Source organism: Heliconius melpomene, chromosome 19 (genome assembly GCF_056956725.1).
Source record: "Heliconius melpomene rosina isolate 202511_hmr_F chromosome 19, ASM5695672v1, whole genome shotgun sequence".
NCBI classification, from domain to species: Eukaryota; Metazoa; Arthropoda; class Insecta; order Lepidoptera; family Nymphalidae; genus Heliconius; species Heliconius melpomene.
In genome coordinates, this window is record NC_140407.1 from 11,279,621 (window position 1) to 11,300,323 (window position 20,703).

At 32.0% G+C, this 20,703-nt stretch overlaps 1 protein-coding gene across 1 annotated transcript in view; it reads right to left on the minus strand.

The window, feature by feature from the left end:
• Positions 1-550: 550 nt before the first annotated feature.
• Tmtc2 (Transmembrane O-mannosyltransferase targeting cadherins 2) overlaps positions 551-20,703 on the minus strand; it is a 74,590-nt gene continuing 54,437 nt past the window's right edge. Inside the window, exons 6-11 of the mRNA XM_085202895.1 lie at positions 6,032-6,117; positions 5,463-5,725; positions 5,147-5,287; positions 4,098-4,182; positions 3,556-3,734; positions 551-3,200 (exon numbers count right to left, since the gene is read on the minus strand). Coding sequence (XP_085059021.1) covers positions 3,030-3,200; positions 3,556-3,734; positions 4,098-4,182; positions 5,147-5,287; positions 5,463-5,725; positions 6,032-6,117 — 925 coding nt within the window. The 3' untranslated portion in view covers positions 551-3,029. The remainder of the gene's footprint in view (positions 3,201-3,555; positions 3,735-4,097; positions 4,183-5,146; positions 5,288-5,462; positions 5,726-6,031; positions 6,118-20,703) is intronic.

The window sequence follows — 20,703 nt, forward strand, 5'->3', positions numbered from 1 at the left end:
TAATACGGGATCCTGCAATACCGAGATTGGAAGGTAGTCTGATTATAGTAGACTGGTGAAAAATGCAAACGCTTATAATGTCTAAAGAAATCGATTTAAATGTAATTAATTAGTAATAAGAATAAGATTTTTTTACATTTTATCTTTTTTTTTACATTTTTTTTATATCTTATAAGAATATTTTACTTTCTAAGAATATTTTACACAAACACCAGTATTTTTTAAAATTACTTTAGGAAAAAAATCACCAGTCATTTTTTTTTTCAAAACAGCCCCTGAAAGATTTTGTTAAAATTAGTTTTTCTAAGAATCGTCTTTTTTATTTTTATGTTATTGCCTTTATTTGTAAAAAAATGTATTATTTATTCATTATTTGTTTTTTCTGATGCTACGTTTATGTCATCAGTTTTACATTAGATTGTTTTTAATAGAGGGTATGTGGTGAATTTTTTTGGCAATGCAAATATTTCATTCCACCGAATGGAGAACGATTGATATTTTTTTTCTATTTTAGATTTTTTTTATAAAGGATACAAATAAGAACAGTATATAAAATATTGAAGCTTTTATTTACAAAATTATCAACATATAATATCACTTTGGGAATTTGCAGTTTGACTTGCATAACACCATGAATATACATAACTAGTGTAAAATCAATAATGGTTACATACAATTCCTCGATAAATTGTTTATACATTAAGACTTATATTAATATGTATGAGAAATGAATATATAATTATCTTAAATTATTCATTGGAAGTACAGATGAAATATTAAAAATGTTAAAAATAGATTAACAGGCAAAAAAATACATTTGATCGACAACTATTTTTTGAGTATATTAATTAACTAAATACATACAATGATATTAATTAAAAGTTGTAAATTTAAATTTGAAATATTTTAGTAAGCATATAAGAAAAAAATATAGTGTAAAATTAAAATTTTAAAGTATTTTATTGAATAGTGAAAAAAAAGTTTATTTCGTTGAATCGTTGGTCGAATGCCAGAGTAACATATTACCATTTATTTGAAGTTAGCATGTCAAACAATTTATATAGCTCGATTGTTTAACGATATCGATAAAACAAGTTCGTGAAATGCTGCCATATAAAATTTAAAATAATCGAATATTGAATATGCATTTTTTTTATTAACTTAGCCAAAATAGGAAAAAATATTTAAAAAAATAATTGAGACTTATAAATATTTGTAAATTAACTTTTTTTAAAACGCTAAATTACCCAAAATATAGTTACCGCCCATTTATTATGAATTAGTAAATACAGTACGAAGCGAACCTAAAGAAAATATAATTTGGCATTCATCTATTACTAAAAAGCGTAATTTATTGTCACAGGTGTGAGAAGAGAATGACGAAAAATAGAAATATTAGAGATTCAGTAATTAAAAATTATCATTTATTTATGACAATAACTTTAATGCATTTTTATTTACAACAATTTTATAATACAGTTTTAACACGAATTAACAATCAATTTGCCCATTATCTAGTAAACTTGAAATAGATATGTTTCAGACTTAATGTAAAATTAATTGAAATATAATATATTATAATATATTCGTTCTTGACGTTGTTAATCCAGCTTATACTACGATCAACATAATATATGTTAATATAAATACAATAATATATAAAAATATAATAAGGAAAATAAAACAAACCCAAATGCATAGTGTATGACTCGTTTACAGTCGACGGTTATGGGTTCGACTTTTCCCACTCGGGGGACTAATTACATAAAATGTTAATTTCCTCGCTCTATTAACAAGACAAGTCTCAAAGTCTGCCTATCCGGCTACATATGAATTTGTTACCTAATTTAAAAATGCAATGTAATCAATTCATGATTCTCGTAGTATATTATATAATATGTAGGTATATATAATAGGTACATTTATTTCACAAGAGTTAATTATAACGTTCACAAAAAAACAATCCGCGTAAGCAACTTTTTAAACTTAACATGCTTAATTTAACATATACACTAGCCTTTTCGCAGAAATATATTTATTTTAAATAATTAGAATTAAAGTAGAGTTATAAAAAATAAAACAATATTGGAAGACAAAGCAATAAATATAACAAGAAGAATTCGTAGTAGTAATTGATCGAAGTCCTATACAATACGACTGCATAAAAAAGTGTTTTTTTTTTCAATATCTATTTACAATATAGCGTTGTTTATAGACCCCTGGTAAAGTATAAATTAGTACCACAAGATGAGAGAAGAACAAAGAATGCATACGAATAAAGTAGAAATCCCATTGTGCATTATGTTTATTGAATAATCCAATGTAATATCTAATTGTTCATTCTTTGATATCAGTTTCTTAACACTTACATACTAAATACAATATATTGGTAGAAAGATTCAAATTCCTGTTGAACGATTTAATAAGATTTTACAACTCAAAGTGTTAATATAATTTGTTCGTTAGAAGTTTTTTATTCTCAAAACCATACATTTATAAATGCTAATTATTTTCAGTGCATCTATTGTGACTGTAATTTTATAGGTAGATAGATACAAGAAACAATTTTATTTATAAAAATTGCAAATAATTCATGCATATATTCTTTGTTTAAAATTTCATGTATTTTATACGTCCAATAATACTTAAATATATATAATATGTTACTTTTCACACCGCAATATCATAATATAACTGAATTTATAAATTTTGTTAATTTTTGAAAATTGTTAAACATTTTATAAAATAACGTAATAAAGCGTTGTCTCTAAAATTACAAAAATCTTAATTAAACTAGTGTCAAATTAAAGGCTTATACCACGTTTTTTCTTTATTTTCCAGTTTACATATTGAAGATATTCATTACATTGAAGCAGTAACACAGTTAAATATAAGATAAATTTCAATAACGTACATAACTATAAAAATGTTTATACAGATTTTGTGTCTGTTATGAATATACTCGTAGGTACTAAAACTACATTTTGGCAATTGACATCCTATGTTTCATTTTGTTAGTGATTTGTGTATTATTTTTTGATTCGTTGATTATTCATTAGTGTCCGAACTCTCTTCAGATTTGTGATAGTGATTTCGTCATTAGGCTTCAACTGTAGAGCGCGTCGATATGAAGTGGCTGCCGCTACGTATTTCCCATTGAGATGTAAAATTGCGCCAAGATTGGAATGGAATTCTGCATCCTGCAACAAAAAGTCCTTAAAATGGGCATGTTCTGAGCGTAGTAGTAATAGGCAGTTCTAGAATTATGTGTTATTTTTAATATATTTATTTTTGTAAGACATTCTGAAAAAAAAGGACACCTGTGACTACAGCACACCAGCTAATCTATAAAAATAAAGATGAGGAGCCTTTTCAAAAATTGTTCATATAAAAATACATAATTAACTAATATTATATTATAATATTATATTAATTAACATCTACATACATAACAATGTAGATGTTATATTATAATATAATATTAGTAATATTATAATATTATTGCTGCAAGTATTATTATTATATAATAATAAAATTGGGAATTCTGTGACTTACATCAGGACTTAGCTCTACAGCACGAGCATACCAGCGCTCAGCCGAGCGACAGCGCCGCGCGTCTCTCAAAGCCCGTGCCGCTGATGCAGCACGCACACTGTTGGTGGGTGACAGCTGAGCAGCCATCACCAATTGCTCAGCAGATTCTCGTAACCGTCGCTGTGATCTCAGGAACAAGCCTAGCAATAAACAATCTATTTATTGAAATAATTTGTTTCATATATTTTTATTTTAATCTAAAGTTCAAAGAGATAGTAAAAATTGATTTGGTTCGTTGTATCTCCACGACAAATACAATATATTTAATTATATTGTAAATTTTATTCAATTTTTCAGCAAGGCTTGGCTTATAATTTTTACTTTTATTATATAAAAAAAAATGTATCACTTTAATTTCTTAATGCTACGTTTCGCTTAACTACTATTAATTAAATGTATACATAAGTTTAATGTTTTTTGTTTGTTGTTGTAACTTTTTTTATTAATTCTAATAAATAATGAATATTGAAATACATGAAGCATTTAATAGTATTGACTCTTACCAAACTGGTCTCGTACTAATGGGTCATCAGGGGCTAAAGTAATTGCTTTTTTGAACCACGACTCGGCCTCCACACTTCTGCTGGACTGTTTGAAAATTTGATTAAATTGACAAAGGTTTTGTAAAGTATACATGCACAAGGACAACAAGATAAAATATTGAAAATTATTTTTTTAATGTAAAATATACAGTAGGTTTACAGTAGGTTTTTTAGCTTCACGCTATAGCGTAATATGTAGTACACACGAAGCAGGAAAGGAAACCTGGGAACCTAATATTAAGACACTCTGTTCTCATTTTCATTCATTCATTCATTCACTTCCGATACCCACATTCCACACATTAAGAGTTAAGTAGACCTCAACGCCGTGTTTTGCTTTGTTACCAGAGATTAGTGGAGTGGCCTCGAGTGGAAATCGAACCCACAACCTGCGTTCTCAGTGTCCGCCTATGTCCCTTCGCCAAGACTGGCGTCAGTTAATAGATACATGAAATAAATAAAACCGACTGAACGCACGAAAAAACACGGCTAATTGTCACGTTCCTCCTGAGCCGACCGTGCAAGAGAGATTAAGAGATAAAAAAGATCGACCGTATTGCTAGGCATCTATCCATTCATTGTTACTTACTATTAAATATCACATTGTTAATTTAAGTAAAAATATATATAAATTAACGAGTGCAAATAAATATTAATTTATCGAAAATAATGTCATTTTCCTTCTTTGTTTCACAAAATAATGAAAATTCAGTGATAATTAAATTCGATTCATAAAATTAAATTTCATCAATATTTTCTTATGGCTTTATCACGTAAAATTATCGTCCGTAAACCGACTTTACAGTCAACAGTTTTTTAATTAAATTTGAAAAGTGTTAAACATTTTAAAAAGCAACATGATAAAAAGTTATAGATATCAGAGAGTATAAACATCTTAACTCAAACATTTTTCTTTATTTTAAATAATAGAGAAAATAAAGAATAGAGAATAGTGAATATTCATACATTATACATGATATTATATTATTTTCCAGCATAAATGTACTTACATTTCTAGAAAGTATTTGAGCCAGGGTGACATGCGTCCCTACATGATTAGGAGACAGGGCCAAAGCAGATAAAATGCTATGTTCAGCTTGGGGCCACTGCTGTAGTTGCATATATATTTCGCTCGCCATCGACAGCACATTCTAAAGAAAATGAAAAAGAATTAAATCATTCCTGAGCCAAATTTATTCGAAAATCTTTAATTAAGCAGTAGCAGATTGTTTAAGGAACGTTAAGTTTTACAGTAAACTTTTGTTGGACAAAGTGAGTGTAAAATTTTCTGGCATCGAGCCATATCAGAATTTCATTGGTACATACGTGTCGCGTCCAGCCTGAAATTGGTGAATTTGTATCTGGTAATATTTGCAGGGCGTCCTTGTGAGCTGATAGTGCTTTGTGCCAGTGCCCCCTCTGGGAGTGTAGAGATGCCAGCTGCACCAGTGCGGACACGCGGGCCGCGTCGTGCTCTCGCCTGTCCCGTACGCGGACGCCGTCAGCACGGGCGCCCGCGCGCAGGGCGCTCGCCGCCTCAGGTAACCGCCCATCCGCCATTAACGAAGTACCGAGATTAACGTACGCCACTGAAAATTATATTATCATTAGTATAAATTTTATTTTAATTTCCTTATTTGAATCCCGAGGCCAGTGGTGCAGGGGTTGAAAGTTTGACTGTAAAATTGACTGGTCGCGGGTTTGATCTCCACTCGAGGAAATGAAATATTTATTTAAATTTATATTGAAATGTGGAGAACGGAGTGTTTTAACACTGGGTACCCTCTGATGTATATGGGTTACAGCTTGAAGCTGATTAAATTTATTCGAATCACATCAATTATGATTTATAGAAATACATTATTTACCCATAAAAATCATAAAAAAATACTTACAAGCCATGGACGGTCGAAAATAAATTGCCCTCTCGAAACTTTTGATAGCTTCTCTGTAACGCCTTTGGTTTTGATGTAAAATTCCCCTGAAACAACGAGTCGTGTAAATTGGGCTCTTTTGCGTACGAGTACCTACATAGATTGCTAATTGAATTCAGATATATTGATATGAAATTGATGGAAGATAAATAGAATGTAATTTTTATTTTATTCATGTTTACACATATATGGCCAGTTCTGGTGCAACGGCACAAGGGTGTGACTGTAAGCGTCATTAATCGTGGGTTTGATCCCCTTCTCATTCGCAATGCCTCTAAAATTCTGCAGCTAACGGGGAACGAAGTGTTTTAACACTAGATTTCCTCTGCCTACCCTGCTGTTTGCGGGATACAGCGTGACGTGATTGTTTTTTTTTACATATACACAGAGCCACATTAAACAATTTCCATATAACAAACCCTAGCAGACATTACATTCAAAGCTACAAAATAAGAGGGTCCATAAAAGAAATGACATTAATTACTGTATCGGAATGTGCCAAAGTTGGGCCACAAAGCCCTCGATAATACACTTAAGTGGAAACATTATAATAGTTGCGTAGTTCCACCCTTCCCATAATATTGCTTATAAATATCTTTTGATCCGCAATTCTGTCCGTAATTTAATAGTGAACAATTTCCTTTTCGCAAATATCCGGAGTGTAAATTAATTACTACACTTTCGGTATTTACACAGAATTCATTATTAGGACATTATGTATATCGTGTCTGATAAAAGATACACCAGGAGGAAATTAATTGCTCTATAAGAGTCATAGAGATGGAGAACTAAGCGAGGTCTGTCGTATGGGCACAAATGTGTTACTGTAAACGTGATTGAGGGTTCGATTCCCATTCGTGGGAGTTAATTATCCATATAGTTTTCCTTAACAACATCATTAAGTTAGTCGCTGTAATCCGTTTTTTGTTGTTGTAACTTAAGTATAAAAAAAAGAAGAAAAAAATATAATAATATTTTTATAAATATTTAATTGAAACCCTATGTCACTTAGAATCTAATCTAATATTGCTTTACGCTGTATCCTTAGCGAGGTAGTCAAGAGAGAACGGAGCCCCAAACGCTACGATTTTTGCATATCTCTTTCGCCTCATCCACTATCATCAATCTCTTTACGTGACCTTCCTCCAGTATTTATGATACTGTGTTTTCGAAGGTCAACTGAGGTCTCACCTTACCTCTCTTATCGCTCACTTTTCCATCATAAATCTTTTTTTCCATTCTTTCGTCACTAATTAGTTCGGCGAGCCCATCCGCATCCATTTCATATATCCCACCTCTACTGACCATACTTCTCAAATATCATCATGTCACTTAGAAAGTAAATCGAAAACTTAGCCATCTTCCGTTTATAATTTGTGCAAATAAAAAGCAGTTTAATAATACATATATGCGGCGTTGCAATATGTTCACATGAATAATGCAAGTACGAGGTCGGCGACGTGGGCTCACCGTGCACTAATGAGAGCGGGCCTCCCCCTTTATTGTACTCCACTGACGTCAGCAATAATTTGTTACTAATTCCTCTGTAATTATAGTGACGTGTTTCGTGTACGATACGATGTACAAATTTATTGGTGGATTGTTGGCAAATAGATTTGTTTGTACTATACTGGTATGTTTTAACTGAATTACTTTTATTCTCATAACAATGTTTTGCTAAGATTTTTAAATGATTTCAAATAGGTTCACCTATTTGTCTTACGATTCAACTAATAACTATTAATGGATTTTGTCGTTTTTTTTGTATAGGTATGTAGTAGGTTAAGTTTCAGAGATGGTCCCATATAAAAAAATATAATAATTTGGCTTGTGATGTGTCTAGAACCTTTGATTACTGTGATATACGTTAAGTCAAAGAACAATGCCATACAAGCATCACTGACGTACCACGAGCGCACCGCGAGACAGCGTCAATCACGGCATACTCAGTTATATTGCTGTAAAATACAATTTTGAATGTAAAGGTTACAACATATCTAACTTATTTAATTGGAAAAAGAATAATATAATATTGTTTAAAATGGTTTCGAAATAATCGCTTTATTTTTTTGTAATATGTAAAACATAAAAGTGGTTACTGTAGATTATCCTTAGAAGATAGATATATAGATAACTATAGGACAAATAACTCAACATTAATAATTTCTTTCGTAAAAAAATACAAATGGTAAGGTTGCGAGTCATTAGATGTTACAATTTTCTGCGTCAATTGTCACTAGATGAGGGTGTGGAAGAAACGATTTTGGGAAGAATGTATGTACATGTTACCAAGGGCACTACTAAATTTCGAACAAAGATCAATATTTTTTTAATATCGTATATTGATTGGATTGGAATAAGTATGACCGTATGAATAATTTCGTTAATTATTCTTTAATTGTCTTTACTGTGAAGTAATTAAAATATTATTTTCTACTTTTAATTTTTATAAGTTTACGAATATAGTTTTCAAGTGAATTTTAGTCTTTTTTTAATTACCTTTATTGTAGATTATTAACTTTATCATGACGCAATATTATTTGAAAGAGTACACTTGACAATTTTAGGTTGTAATCCAACTCGGCGAGTACATATGGCTCATATGGCACCTATTTCATATATTTACATGAAATTTGATAATATGATCTCTTCCCATATACATATATCGTTGTTTACTGTATCTTTACATCGTCTTTTATCAAGATTTTATCAAGATTTGGAAAGTATGTGTCCACATTTAGCGTAGTGATACCGTGAAATAACATTTAAGCATGCATATTATAAGTGGAGTCTCTTGGGGAGTACGTAAGGGCTTGTGGTCTAGAATCATTTTTATCATGTACATTTATTTCATTGCCATAAATTCTTACGCTATTTTAATTATTTAAAAAAAACACAAAGAGAAAATTAGTATTCTTATTATAATAATATTTTATACAAATAATATACAAGTCATGCGATAGTCAATAATGTATATGAATGTTAAAGCGATGTGACATGTTTTCACATTGTACCAACATTTACAGGTTATCATTATAATGTGGAAGTCCGTGTCATAGATAATATCAGTAGATTAATAAATATAGATAATGTCTGGAATTAAATAAAGCTTAAATGGTTTTCCGTCTTCATACATTTTATAATTAAAGCTATTAGCTTAATAACAGGTCACAATATGGCATCTACTTTGTGCGGAGACTCCACTGTCTCCGCTTTTTAATTACGTGGGAAATAATCAGCTTCACGCTGTGTCCCGCACACAGCAGAGTAGACAGAGGGAACCCAGTGTTAAAACACTCCGTTTTCAACTTTCTGCCGATTTTTTTTAGCTATATCGTGATGACTGGCTACAGCGAAAAAATGAAAATATTAATAAATATTAATTCATTCCTTCGAGTTGGGATCGAACCTACAATCGTCACATTCAACCAGCCTGGCCCCCAACAGCCTACAAGAAAGTTGCGTAAAAGAAAAGTTTTTGAAGAGAAGTAAAGAAATTTTAGGTGATGTTATTTTGAAACTTTCATTTCTAATCTTTATTATAATAAATTTGATTAAATACTTTGAGACTTTCATTTAATATTATTACACTTCAGACATTTGACTCATTTAATTTACAATAAGGGACTTTTTAGCTAACTTAGTTTTTTATTTTTTCTATTAGAGAAATCTAAACAAATATATGAGATTTTTAATTCTACGAGATTAAAAAATAAAAGCTTATTTTTTGAGGTCTTAAAAGTATTTATCTTTTACTTAAAAAAATTGTTAAGCGAAGAAAGATAATGCTATATAGAAATATGAGCGTAATTATTCCACAAAGCAAATAAAACAATTAAAACTCTAAAAACAGTAACAAATCACGTAGTGCAGTAAATCAAAAGAAAACTGCTATGAAAAACAAATGTACTTGTACTACCATACAAATTTCAGAAAGATATTCACAAAAATAACTGCGAAAACTATTCGCAAATTATTATCATAATTACTTTTTTAATTTAGCAACCGTTACCAACTTGCGGCCTCTGGCTGGATCTTAGTCTAAAATTACCGCAAACCTACATAATGACACATAACAATCGCCTTCATTATTGAAACACTAACAATCCCTTAATGTTAACGATGCATTAATATTTATGGCGGTGACAAATTATTTGTTTGACGAAGAATGTGAACACAGACGCGGTAAGGATGAATGGAAAGTAATTTATGCAGCAAAACCCACGAAAGAGCTTGGCTGCTTCCGCTGCGCGACCGTTGGGAAGTCACGCAACACCAACATTCCCTTATTCACGAGGTGACAAATAGTGAATTTAACTTATGTTTACCTGTTAACTGTTAAATTATAAGCAACACATTAGAACAACACTAATTTGTAACATTTCTCGTTATAACTTCACGTCAGATAGTTGAACAAATTAAACTTCATTTAGGGAGGTTCGTGTTGACGTTTGGTCTGGTTCCAGGATTTTGTTTGTTTGCTTTGAATTAATTAATTGGTTGTAATATAAATATAAACTATTATCTTAAATGTCTGTTATTGATGCATATTATAATAATTATTGTATGGAATAAATATTAGGAAACGGTCAACTAATTTGTCTGTAGTATCTTGATAATATGAAAAATGACTGTAACGCTGTGGTCGTGGGTTCTATTCTTACTAAAGGGAATGAATTATTATTATTTATTATTTTTTTCAATTCGCTTTAGTACCAAAGCAAAAGCGCTGCGTTGAATTCCGCTATTCAACACACAATGCTGCGTAAATTCGGTGGAACGTGGGAAAGGGAATGTTGTACCACTAGGTTCCCTCTGCCTAGCTTGCTACATGCAAAACTCAGCCTGAAGCTAAAAAAAACAGTATTATTCAGATACTTTTAATATTTTTCAAAACAATGTTGTTTAGAGCACTTTAAGTACTACGTTATTGCAGTTTCTCTGCAAGACGATACTGTTTTTAGACGTAAAACTTTAGGTAAGTTCGGAAGCATTATTGAACATCCCTAGTCAGAGTGAGGACGAATCTGGTTCCTGCAAATCGAATTCAAATTTAGCTTACAGGTTCTACAATTCAGATGGCAAATAAGCTTAGCTTGGTAAACTTCAACTAAAACTATGATTCCTCAAGCCGGTTATATAAATAGCAATGCACCTACCGTATTATATGTTAATCTATCTACCTTAGAAACTATCTAAATATATTAGAAAACTTATCTTTAAATAAATATTAGTAAAATTTATACGATTTCTTACGATGTATTCCGCATATAGCAGAGTAGGGAACGTAGTGCTAAAACACTCAGTTTCCCACTTTCCGCCGAATAATCAAGGGATTGCGAACTGAGTGGCGAAACACAACGCCGCGCTTTGGCTAACAAGCCAAACAACCTGGTAACAACCAGAGCGAAGAAATGAAAAAAAATATTAAAATTAAAATAATACTTAATTTCTATTTAAACTGTTGATGTTGATGTACTGTATTTAATTAGGTACATATACAATGTCAGCAATACGAAGTCTGAAACTATCTAAGGTGACAACGAAATTCGAAATAGACAAAAATAAAATTTTTCTAACATTAAATAACACGTACAAATACTTAAACAACGATATCAACCTCCGAAGCAAGCAAATACGTTCAAACCAAATTGTTTCGCAAACAAGCGATATGCAAAATAGCTCGCAATGTTGTCGCGAGTCTAGCTGCCGGGAATGTTAAATATGTGTGTGTGAGCAAACCTGAGTTTAATCTACGCCTTATCGCGACTGGGACACGCTGGCGATGTCCCGACTACCCTCACATCCACAAACCCACACACACACATACGTATATCAGTAACGCATACGCTCGCATACCCCAGCTTGGTATATTATACGTACTTGCTTCCATTTCCTCGCAATGGAAACGGTGTCAAGTGAATCTGGATTTGCACAGCCAGTAATGGAATTTACCAATGAGTACCTACTCGATTTAGATGACATAAGCGCTAAATTAAAGACAATATACGATCCGCGAATAGTTTTGCTTGATTAAGATTGTAAATCAATGCAATCAAAAGATAAGAACTTATACATTCGTTTTTCCGAGGAATCAAAACCTATATTTTTTTACGTAGACCTAAAACTATGAAATTTGGCAAATGAGAACCTACAATACAAATAAAGGAATAAATCTGAAAATAGAAAAATTATACCACAAAAAAAATATTTGATACAGTAATTCCTTTTCCAGATTCCCTTTTTACTTTTTCATGTACAGAACCCTCAAAATATTTAGTTGACACTATTAAATTACTACGCCCTAAAGTTGAAGATTCATATTTTTCTTGCTTATTAATGCATTGAAATTCGAAATTTCATGCAAAGAGTATTTACTGCTCGTGCCGTCTTTTAAAAGAAGAATTCATTCAAAGACCTATATTACTTCATTCGTTGCAAATTATTCAGCATATTTCTATTGAGATAAATTCTAATACGGCTCATATTTTCCATAACGGAATTAGGTGACACTGAATTGTTTCTTTTTCAGACGAAAAAAATACCTACCTATTATAATATTAATCTACTTGTCATTTTAATGATTAAAAGCTAATAAATTAATATCTCATGAGAACACTACATAAAATATTTTTTTTAATAGTGTTTAATTTTAGTATTTAACTCACATATTGAAGGCAATAATTAATATCTTCAAATAATTACGTCAACATATCAAAATCTTTTTAATGATACTACACAGTTATTAATGATAAAATGTCTCTATTATATTTTACATACAAAATAAAAAATATATATAAAATGTCAACAACATATGAAAAACAAAAACAATTATACAATTATACACAATTGCATAGTTAGTTAAGTTGACATAACGTGACTACAAGCGAATGTTATTATAAATAACTAAACGAGGCCAATAATGCAAATTAGATAGCTGGCCCGGTCATATTTTATGACGGAAGTGGTAGAAGCACAATGAATTTGGTATTTCGTCCCTTGTGTAATTTGAAAACAAAAACACTAGCGCGCTATTCCAGCTTGCTTTACATATGAATAAGTAGGGATACGTAATTTGTTCATGTAATATTTTTTTAGCTATACACTTTGTGTTGAGGCCAGACTAAGGCAGAAGCGTATGACTGTAAGCGCGGCAGGTTGTGGGTTCGATTCCCACTCGAGGAAAAAAATATTTATGTTCTCGTTTCTTCGTTAAGGTTTCAAGATAAAGCGCGGCGTTGTGTTCCGCCAGTCAACACACAATGCCTTGGGCGTTGTAGTTGTTCATTTTCTACGCCTTTACAGCGGGAAAATTAAAATAAAATAAATAATTCTCCCGAGTGGGATTGGATTTCCAAACCAACGCGCTTACAGTCAGATTTCCCACTACGCCACGACCGCCTCATATACAAAAGTAAAAAAAAAAACAAATTTTATAATAAAGAGAGAGCTCTCCAATAGTTTAAACTAAAACTGTCTTCATATACACAAATTTACTACTAATTTAGTAAGTCTATTTTTTTCCATTCTAGTCAACAAGACAGAGGCACATTTTATTTGAGCCTGTCCGCTAACAACGTGTTTCCGGCCTCCGTGCATAAACCCAGCGACACGTATACGAGTATGTACGTGCCCAAGTGATTTCTTACTGCTAGAATTGGAATAATCTAATCTTTGTATAAAATCACCGCTTAATCTTCTTCGCCTATTTGCAGGGGAGTGAAGTGAAGTTGGAAATTGTTGGAATAATGGATTCTATAACAGCAATAAAACATTTTTAGCTTCATGCTGTATCAACTCCCCACTTTCCGCTGAATTCTGGAGACATTGTGTTTTGAGAGGCGGAACTTAACGCCGCGTTTTGTCTCCACCCACAAGCCTCAAAGCACCACAAGTCGCTTTTACAATCACACGCTTGTGCCCCTCCGCCACAACTGGCCTCAGACAACAATAATGCAGTATATATATAATATAATATTATACGTATTTCCAAAGCCACGTAAATTTAATACCATAGAGGTGCGGGTCAGCGAATCTCCTCTCAGGAAATTAATTATTTTTATTTTACATTTCTTACGTGTTGAATATCGCCATATGTAGTGTAATTTCTAGAATTTGGGCGCAAAGCAGAGAATGAAGTGTCCTCATAGCAGCTTTCACCACAGATTCAATGGAAAATAATTTTCTGTTTATTTATTATGAATATCAAATAAGTAATAAATATTCTATACATCCAGTTGAATACGAGTATATACAATTTATAAACATCAATGTATGTATTTTAAAGATCATACGTAAACGAAAAGAGAATATTAAAAAAGCAACCTACTGACTTTTATGATATTTGGCATCAGATAAATATGTTTTTGGCTTTAAATCCTTCAACGCTCACGGCGAACGCAGTGGAGTGTAAATGTTCATAATATTTGGACGGAATATTAATAATGTACTCTGGATGTTTCAGTTCAATATAACAGCGTGTGTTGTATAATATGTTGTAATTATTCCTATATAAGGCTGGTGGAAGATAAATATTCAAAGGTTCTCCCTAAATTAAATTTTCAGTTTATAATTAATTAATACAATATCTTAATAAAATAATTGCATTTGCTTGTTTTTCTCTTAATTCGTTTATTTATTTTCCTTTCATTCAAAAACAAACCTGAGCGGTTTATGATTGTAATGAGACAGTAAAAACAATGTTTCTATACACTTCCTTTTTTCAGCTTCACGCTGTATCCCGCATGTAGCAGGGTAGGCAGAGGGAGACTGGGGTTAAAACACTCCGCTCCACACTTTCCGTCGAATTTTGGAGAAACTCAATGCCGCGTTTTGCCTGGACACCAGAGCGAAGAAATTATTATCGTTAATATTTCATTACCTCGAGTGGGAATCGAATTCACAACCTGTGGCGTTTACAATCACAAGCATACAACGCTACACATATTACCAAAAAAATATTTAGGTTACAGAAAATACTTTTATAAAGTATAAATTTTACAAATATCATAATTTAACTGAACATCAAGAGTGTGCATACCAAATTACCTTTATGAATAGCATTGCATTTTTAAAGCAAGTAGAATCGATAAGATAAACATTTGTTTATAAAACTTTTAAATATTGCTAGCATAATTGCATTTTAAATAAGATACTAAGCGGAATTTCGGTGCAAAACTTTTATGGAAACAAAGTAAGCAAAGCAAGTTAAAAGTTTTGTTTTTAGTATTAAAATATTTTCTCTTTTAATAAAATATAATATACTAGCGACCCTTTTGCGGCTTCGCCCGCTTTAACTTCTGGATTATTCATATAATGTATGTTTGCAAAGCACTTAAGATAATGTGAAAATTAATTAAACCCTAATGCAACCCGCATTTTCGTAGTTTCAATAAGGATTTTCCAATTGTTTTACACAGCAAGGACTTTTTAGTAGGTACCGTAATTTTAAATCTGTGCTACTAATCTTTTCAAGTACTTATTAAAATATATTTAAATGTCTATTTTTAAACGAAAGAAATTATAAACAAAAACCTACCCACTAATAACTACTATAAAAAATATGAAATCAAACATATCGCGCTGAAATAATACATTCAACTCCAATTATCCAATACGTGCAAACGCATCTAAATCTTCGTTGCTATAAAGGCAGGCGGGTTTTTTTTTCGAGCTTGTGGTGCTGAATGCTGAAGAGGGTATTCTGTCCCTGATGAAAAGCAAGCACTACGTGGCTGCCTGTGTGGAAAATTAAATAGAATGCATTGGCCGGGAATCGAACCCGGGCCGCCCGCGTGGCAGGCGAGCATTCTACCACTGAACCACCGATGACTGCTCATGACGCGCTTGTATAAGCAAAACGTCGCGGGGCGCGTTCGCAGCAAGGATGTTTAGATATTGTATATTAACTTCTAAAGTAATTATGAAAATGAAAAAACAGTAAAAGACAGTTTTGATCTACATTAAATGGCCAACGTAACTAATATACTTATTTATATGCTGAGAGTAAGGGATAAGTGAAACATAGCTGATGTGTCAACAATTAAATGCGTTTTTCTCTAAAACTATTCGCAATTTCGAAATACTGTAAAAAGCAAATTTTATCTTCGTTTAAGGTAGAAAATTAATAAAGTGTTTTAAAGGATAAGGATTAATACCATTATGGAAAAATATCCCTCACAATAAAAAATATATTGAAATTACTATTTTTAGACAGAAATATGATCACTACACGTTATTCTTAAAAGATACGAATATGCCGTCGCTGAGTTTTTTGTAGATCTCATTAAGAGGAACAATACTCCAGTACATTATTTTCATGTAGTACTTACCATTAAAGCAGCGCATGCGCGAAAGTGTCTCAACGGGTAGGACTTTATACACATTTATCGTATTTATGTTAATTTACATAAGAATATACAAATAATAAACTATATATAAACCTTCCCTGAGAAATACTCGACCTAATGGTGAAAACCGCATAAAAATCCGTTGGGTGGTTTAGAAGAAGAAGAGTTAGAAAGTTCAGACAGACACAAAAAGCGACTTTGTTTTATAAGATATAGGATAGGATAATGAATATTAATAGTCTGTTGACTACGTTTTAGTAATGGTTTTATTTTTAAATATAGTTTTTATTTTATATGTTTGTTCCACTTTCACGAAAAAACTACTGAACGGATTTAGATGAAACTTTACAATAATATAGCTTATACATCAGAATAACAGACATAATAGGATTTTTTCAAGCCAAGCCAAGCGAAGCCGCGTGTGCTTCGCTAGTAATAATAAGATTAAAATAATTTTCTTTTATAACAATGTTATTAAGGTTAAAAAAATCACATACATATTATTATATGAGGACAAAATAAATAAACATTTCGCGTTTAATAGCTACCATTAGGATTTGGTCTCGTAAATCCTGATACAAACACGAGACACGTGTCACGTTCTACGTGAACGTTTTAGCTGGCACATATTAAATATTTTTTTTTTTTAAGAACAAAATCTACATTCATTTCATTTTTTAGAAGTAAGTACAAAGGCAAAAGAATGTAGATACTAGCGGCCCGCTCGCGGCTTCACCCGCGTGAACTATGTTATTATTAATTTCTGTCTCCATGACTACGTCCTAGTGACGTCTATGCAAAATTTGAGACTCATAGCATTTGTAATAACGAAGTTCCATACAAACTTTCGACCCCAAAAACAACCCCTTAGAAGTCGAATATTGCAAATTCCCGTCTTAACGAGCGCCTACGTCCTATAAATAACTCCTATGCAAAATTTCAGGTTCCTAGCACATGTTGTTTCTGAGATTTCGTAATGAGTGAGTGACCTTTCGTCTCTGGTAACAAGGCCAAGTGCGGCGTTGAGTTCCGCCATTCTACACGCAATGCCTCGAGAATTCAGCGGAAAGTGGAATACAGAGTATCTTAACACTACGTTCCCTTTGCCTACCCTGCTATACAATGTGATGCTTAAAAAAACTTTTGTGATATCAAAGACATGATATTTTTACATGGAAAAAAATACAGAAATAATGCTTTCACAGCCCTATCACGTTTGAATATATAGCGCATGTACTAAAGATCTAATCTTGCTTATAATATATCGCTTGAATACAATGACACTGCAAACAACCCGCTATGCTCTCAGATTTCACTTAACACATTTATTTTATCTCCCCCGTAATCGCTGTGAAATAGAGGAGAGAAGTTAGTGTTGAATCACTCCATTTACCAAATTTTCCTGCGTAGACGTAGAATAGTAGACAGAGGCAATCTAGTGTTAAGATACTCCCTTACCCACTTTCCGCCCATTTTTCGGGACACACATGACAAATGAATTGAGTAACTCACGCGGACACCGGAGCGAGGAAATAAAAATATTCAATTTGAATTTCCTCGAATAGGAATCGAATCCACAACCTGTAACGTTTACAGTCACACACTTGTTTCCCTGCCTCTAAGCCTCTGCATGCTCTTAATAAATATTTAATATACGTTATCTGCTTTGTAACAGATAATAAATATCAAATATCGTTTTTGATCTATCTACTTTATAAAATGTTATATAAAACTTCAAAGCGTTTGATATTTCCAAAAATATTTCTAACGTTTCTTAACCAAATATTTTTCGTAATAAAAAACGTATGTATATGTAAACATAATTACCAAAACATATTTAAACAAAAGGCAACCTGAAAGGCTCAAGGTTCGTTAATTAAAATTCTACTAATATATTCCGGTGTCAATTTAAACATGAAAATGGCTTTGTAGGCTGTATGTAATCTGCCGACAACATTATAAATGTTTCATTCAAAGTGATACAAAGCTATGCGATTATATATGATTTGATAATAAAAGTCACATTCAACGATTTTCTTCATGTTAAGTACGTGTTTATATATCTCTTTGTATTGAGCGTCTGACTGTAATCACGACGGTTGTGGATTTGATTCTTACTCAGAATAATAAATTATTAAAATTTTCTTCCTTACCTATCCCGCTATATGCGTGACACATCGTGATACTATAAATATTTGACTATAGTTATTCCATTTATCATTTTTATCCTATTTATCTTAATGTTATGAAAAAAATATTTTGTTTCAGCTGTATATATTGTAAAGTTTACTAAAATGTATTAATAATAAAAAAAGAAATACTAAATCAAGTTAATAATATTATTAAAACTAGAGACCCGCTCGCGGCATTTCCTACTTGCATCTGTTATTAATAAATTGGTTAACAGATAAATAAATTACAATTATTAATTTATTAATCTGTATTACTTTAATTTTCTAATAATAGCATTATTTTAAAAACAATATATTATATTGAAAAGTAAGATTTCAATCAATTCGATAAAACAGTTATTTATAGCAATTTATTAACAATTATTTGTCGAACGTCAACGTTATGTTAAGAAATCCTATAGGTATATCTTTAAAATACTAGCCTTTTGGGGCTTGTACCTTTGCAATTTTATTATGATATAGATCTATACAATACAATACAATACAATATACATTATTGCACAAAAAAAAACAACATTTTACACAATTTATATACAAAATTAACAAAAACAACATGTACAATAAGGCTATCTATATAGATTATAATAATTATATTTACTTTAGGTCCAAAACTAAAATAGTGCGACACATTTGATACATATACAAGCACCACTCACAGTCAACTAACTGTAAAGTTAATGAATTCGCTGAGTTAGCAACTTGATAAGCCGGTTGACCCTATTCATCATAATGCCACTGCATATTTACATCTAGCATAGCTGCATACCTCATACCATCTAGCTCGAGCATCGCTACTTGCTACCTCATTATAAACATTATAGAAAATTCACGAAATTAGTCATTTGTTATTGAAGAATTTTATTAGAAACAGGAATTTTGTTCGTATTAATATTTACATAGAGGCGGTCGTGGCAAGGTGTGACTGTAACGCGATGGTTGTAGGTTGGATTCCTCGGGGAAATGAATTATTATATATTAATATTTTCACAATCTTTGGCTCCAAGGCATAAAGCCCAGCGTTGAGTTCCGCCGCTCAACATGCAATGCCTCGAGCTCGATCTCGCAAAATTCGACGGAAAATAGGTAACGGGCTGTCTTAACCCTATGTTTCCTCTGTCCACCCTGTTGTGTGCGGGATACAGAGCGAAGCTGAACATTTATATATTTTCTAAAGTCAAGAAAAAGTATCTAAGCAGCAGCAAAACGCAACCCTTATCAGATGACACCAGTAAACAAAATATTTATTATAAAATGTAGCATCTCAACTGCGCTTAAACGGCGTTCCATTTAGCGTATTTACGTAAATCAAAAAGAAAAATTCGTTATTTTTCCTTTTAATGCTGTAATTCAAACAATTATCTTTTCTATTTTTTTAATCCCGCTTGGATAAACGGGATAAGGCGTGGACCTATGTAGCAGCTGCTGCTATATAGCAGGTAGGCAGAGGGAACCTGGGAAGTTAGTATTAAAACACTCCGTTTCCCATTGAGACACTTCTGTTCTGTTGAGTAACGGATCTAAACGCCTTGCTTTGACTCGTTACCAGAGCGAGGAAATGAATATATTAAAAAAAAATTCTCCTCCGATTGGGAAACGAACCCATAACCGTTGAGATCACAGTCTCAAAATTTTGTCTCAAACCTTTTCAAAACAATTATAAAAAATTTAAGTAAATAAACGAAATTGAATACTAAATTCTCTGTAGAGAAATATATGACAAACAATTATAAGATGTTACCAAAGCAAATGGAAGCTTAAACTTCCATTTAATAAACAAAAACAACAATTTTGTTTGACTTTATGCATTTTTAATGAAATAACTGTGAAGCAGTACAAAGGCAGCGCGGGAGGGCACAAATTATTGCGGAAAAACTTTAGTCGTACGCTGTCGTTTCCAGTAATTACATTGTGTGATCGTATGGCTTGACGTTAATTTGTGAAACTGCACGGAAACCCAACGCTTAGGTGGCAGAGGACTACCCGATTAATTCAAGAACTCGAAGCCTCGTGAATTAATGGGACAGCTGGTGCTGGTGTTGTCTGTCTATTGATTGTGTAGCTATATATATAGGCCTTAAACCTTTTTCCCAAA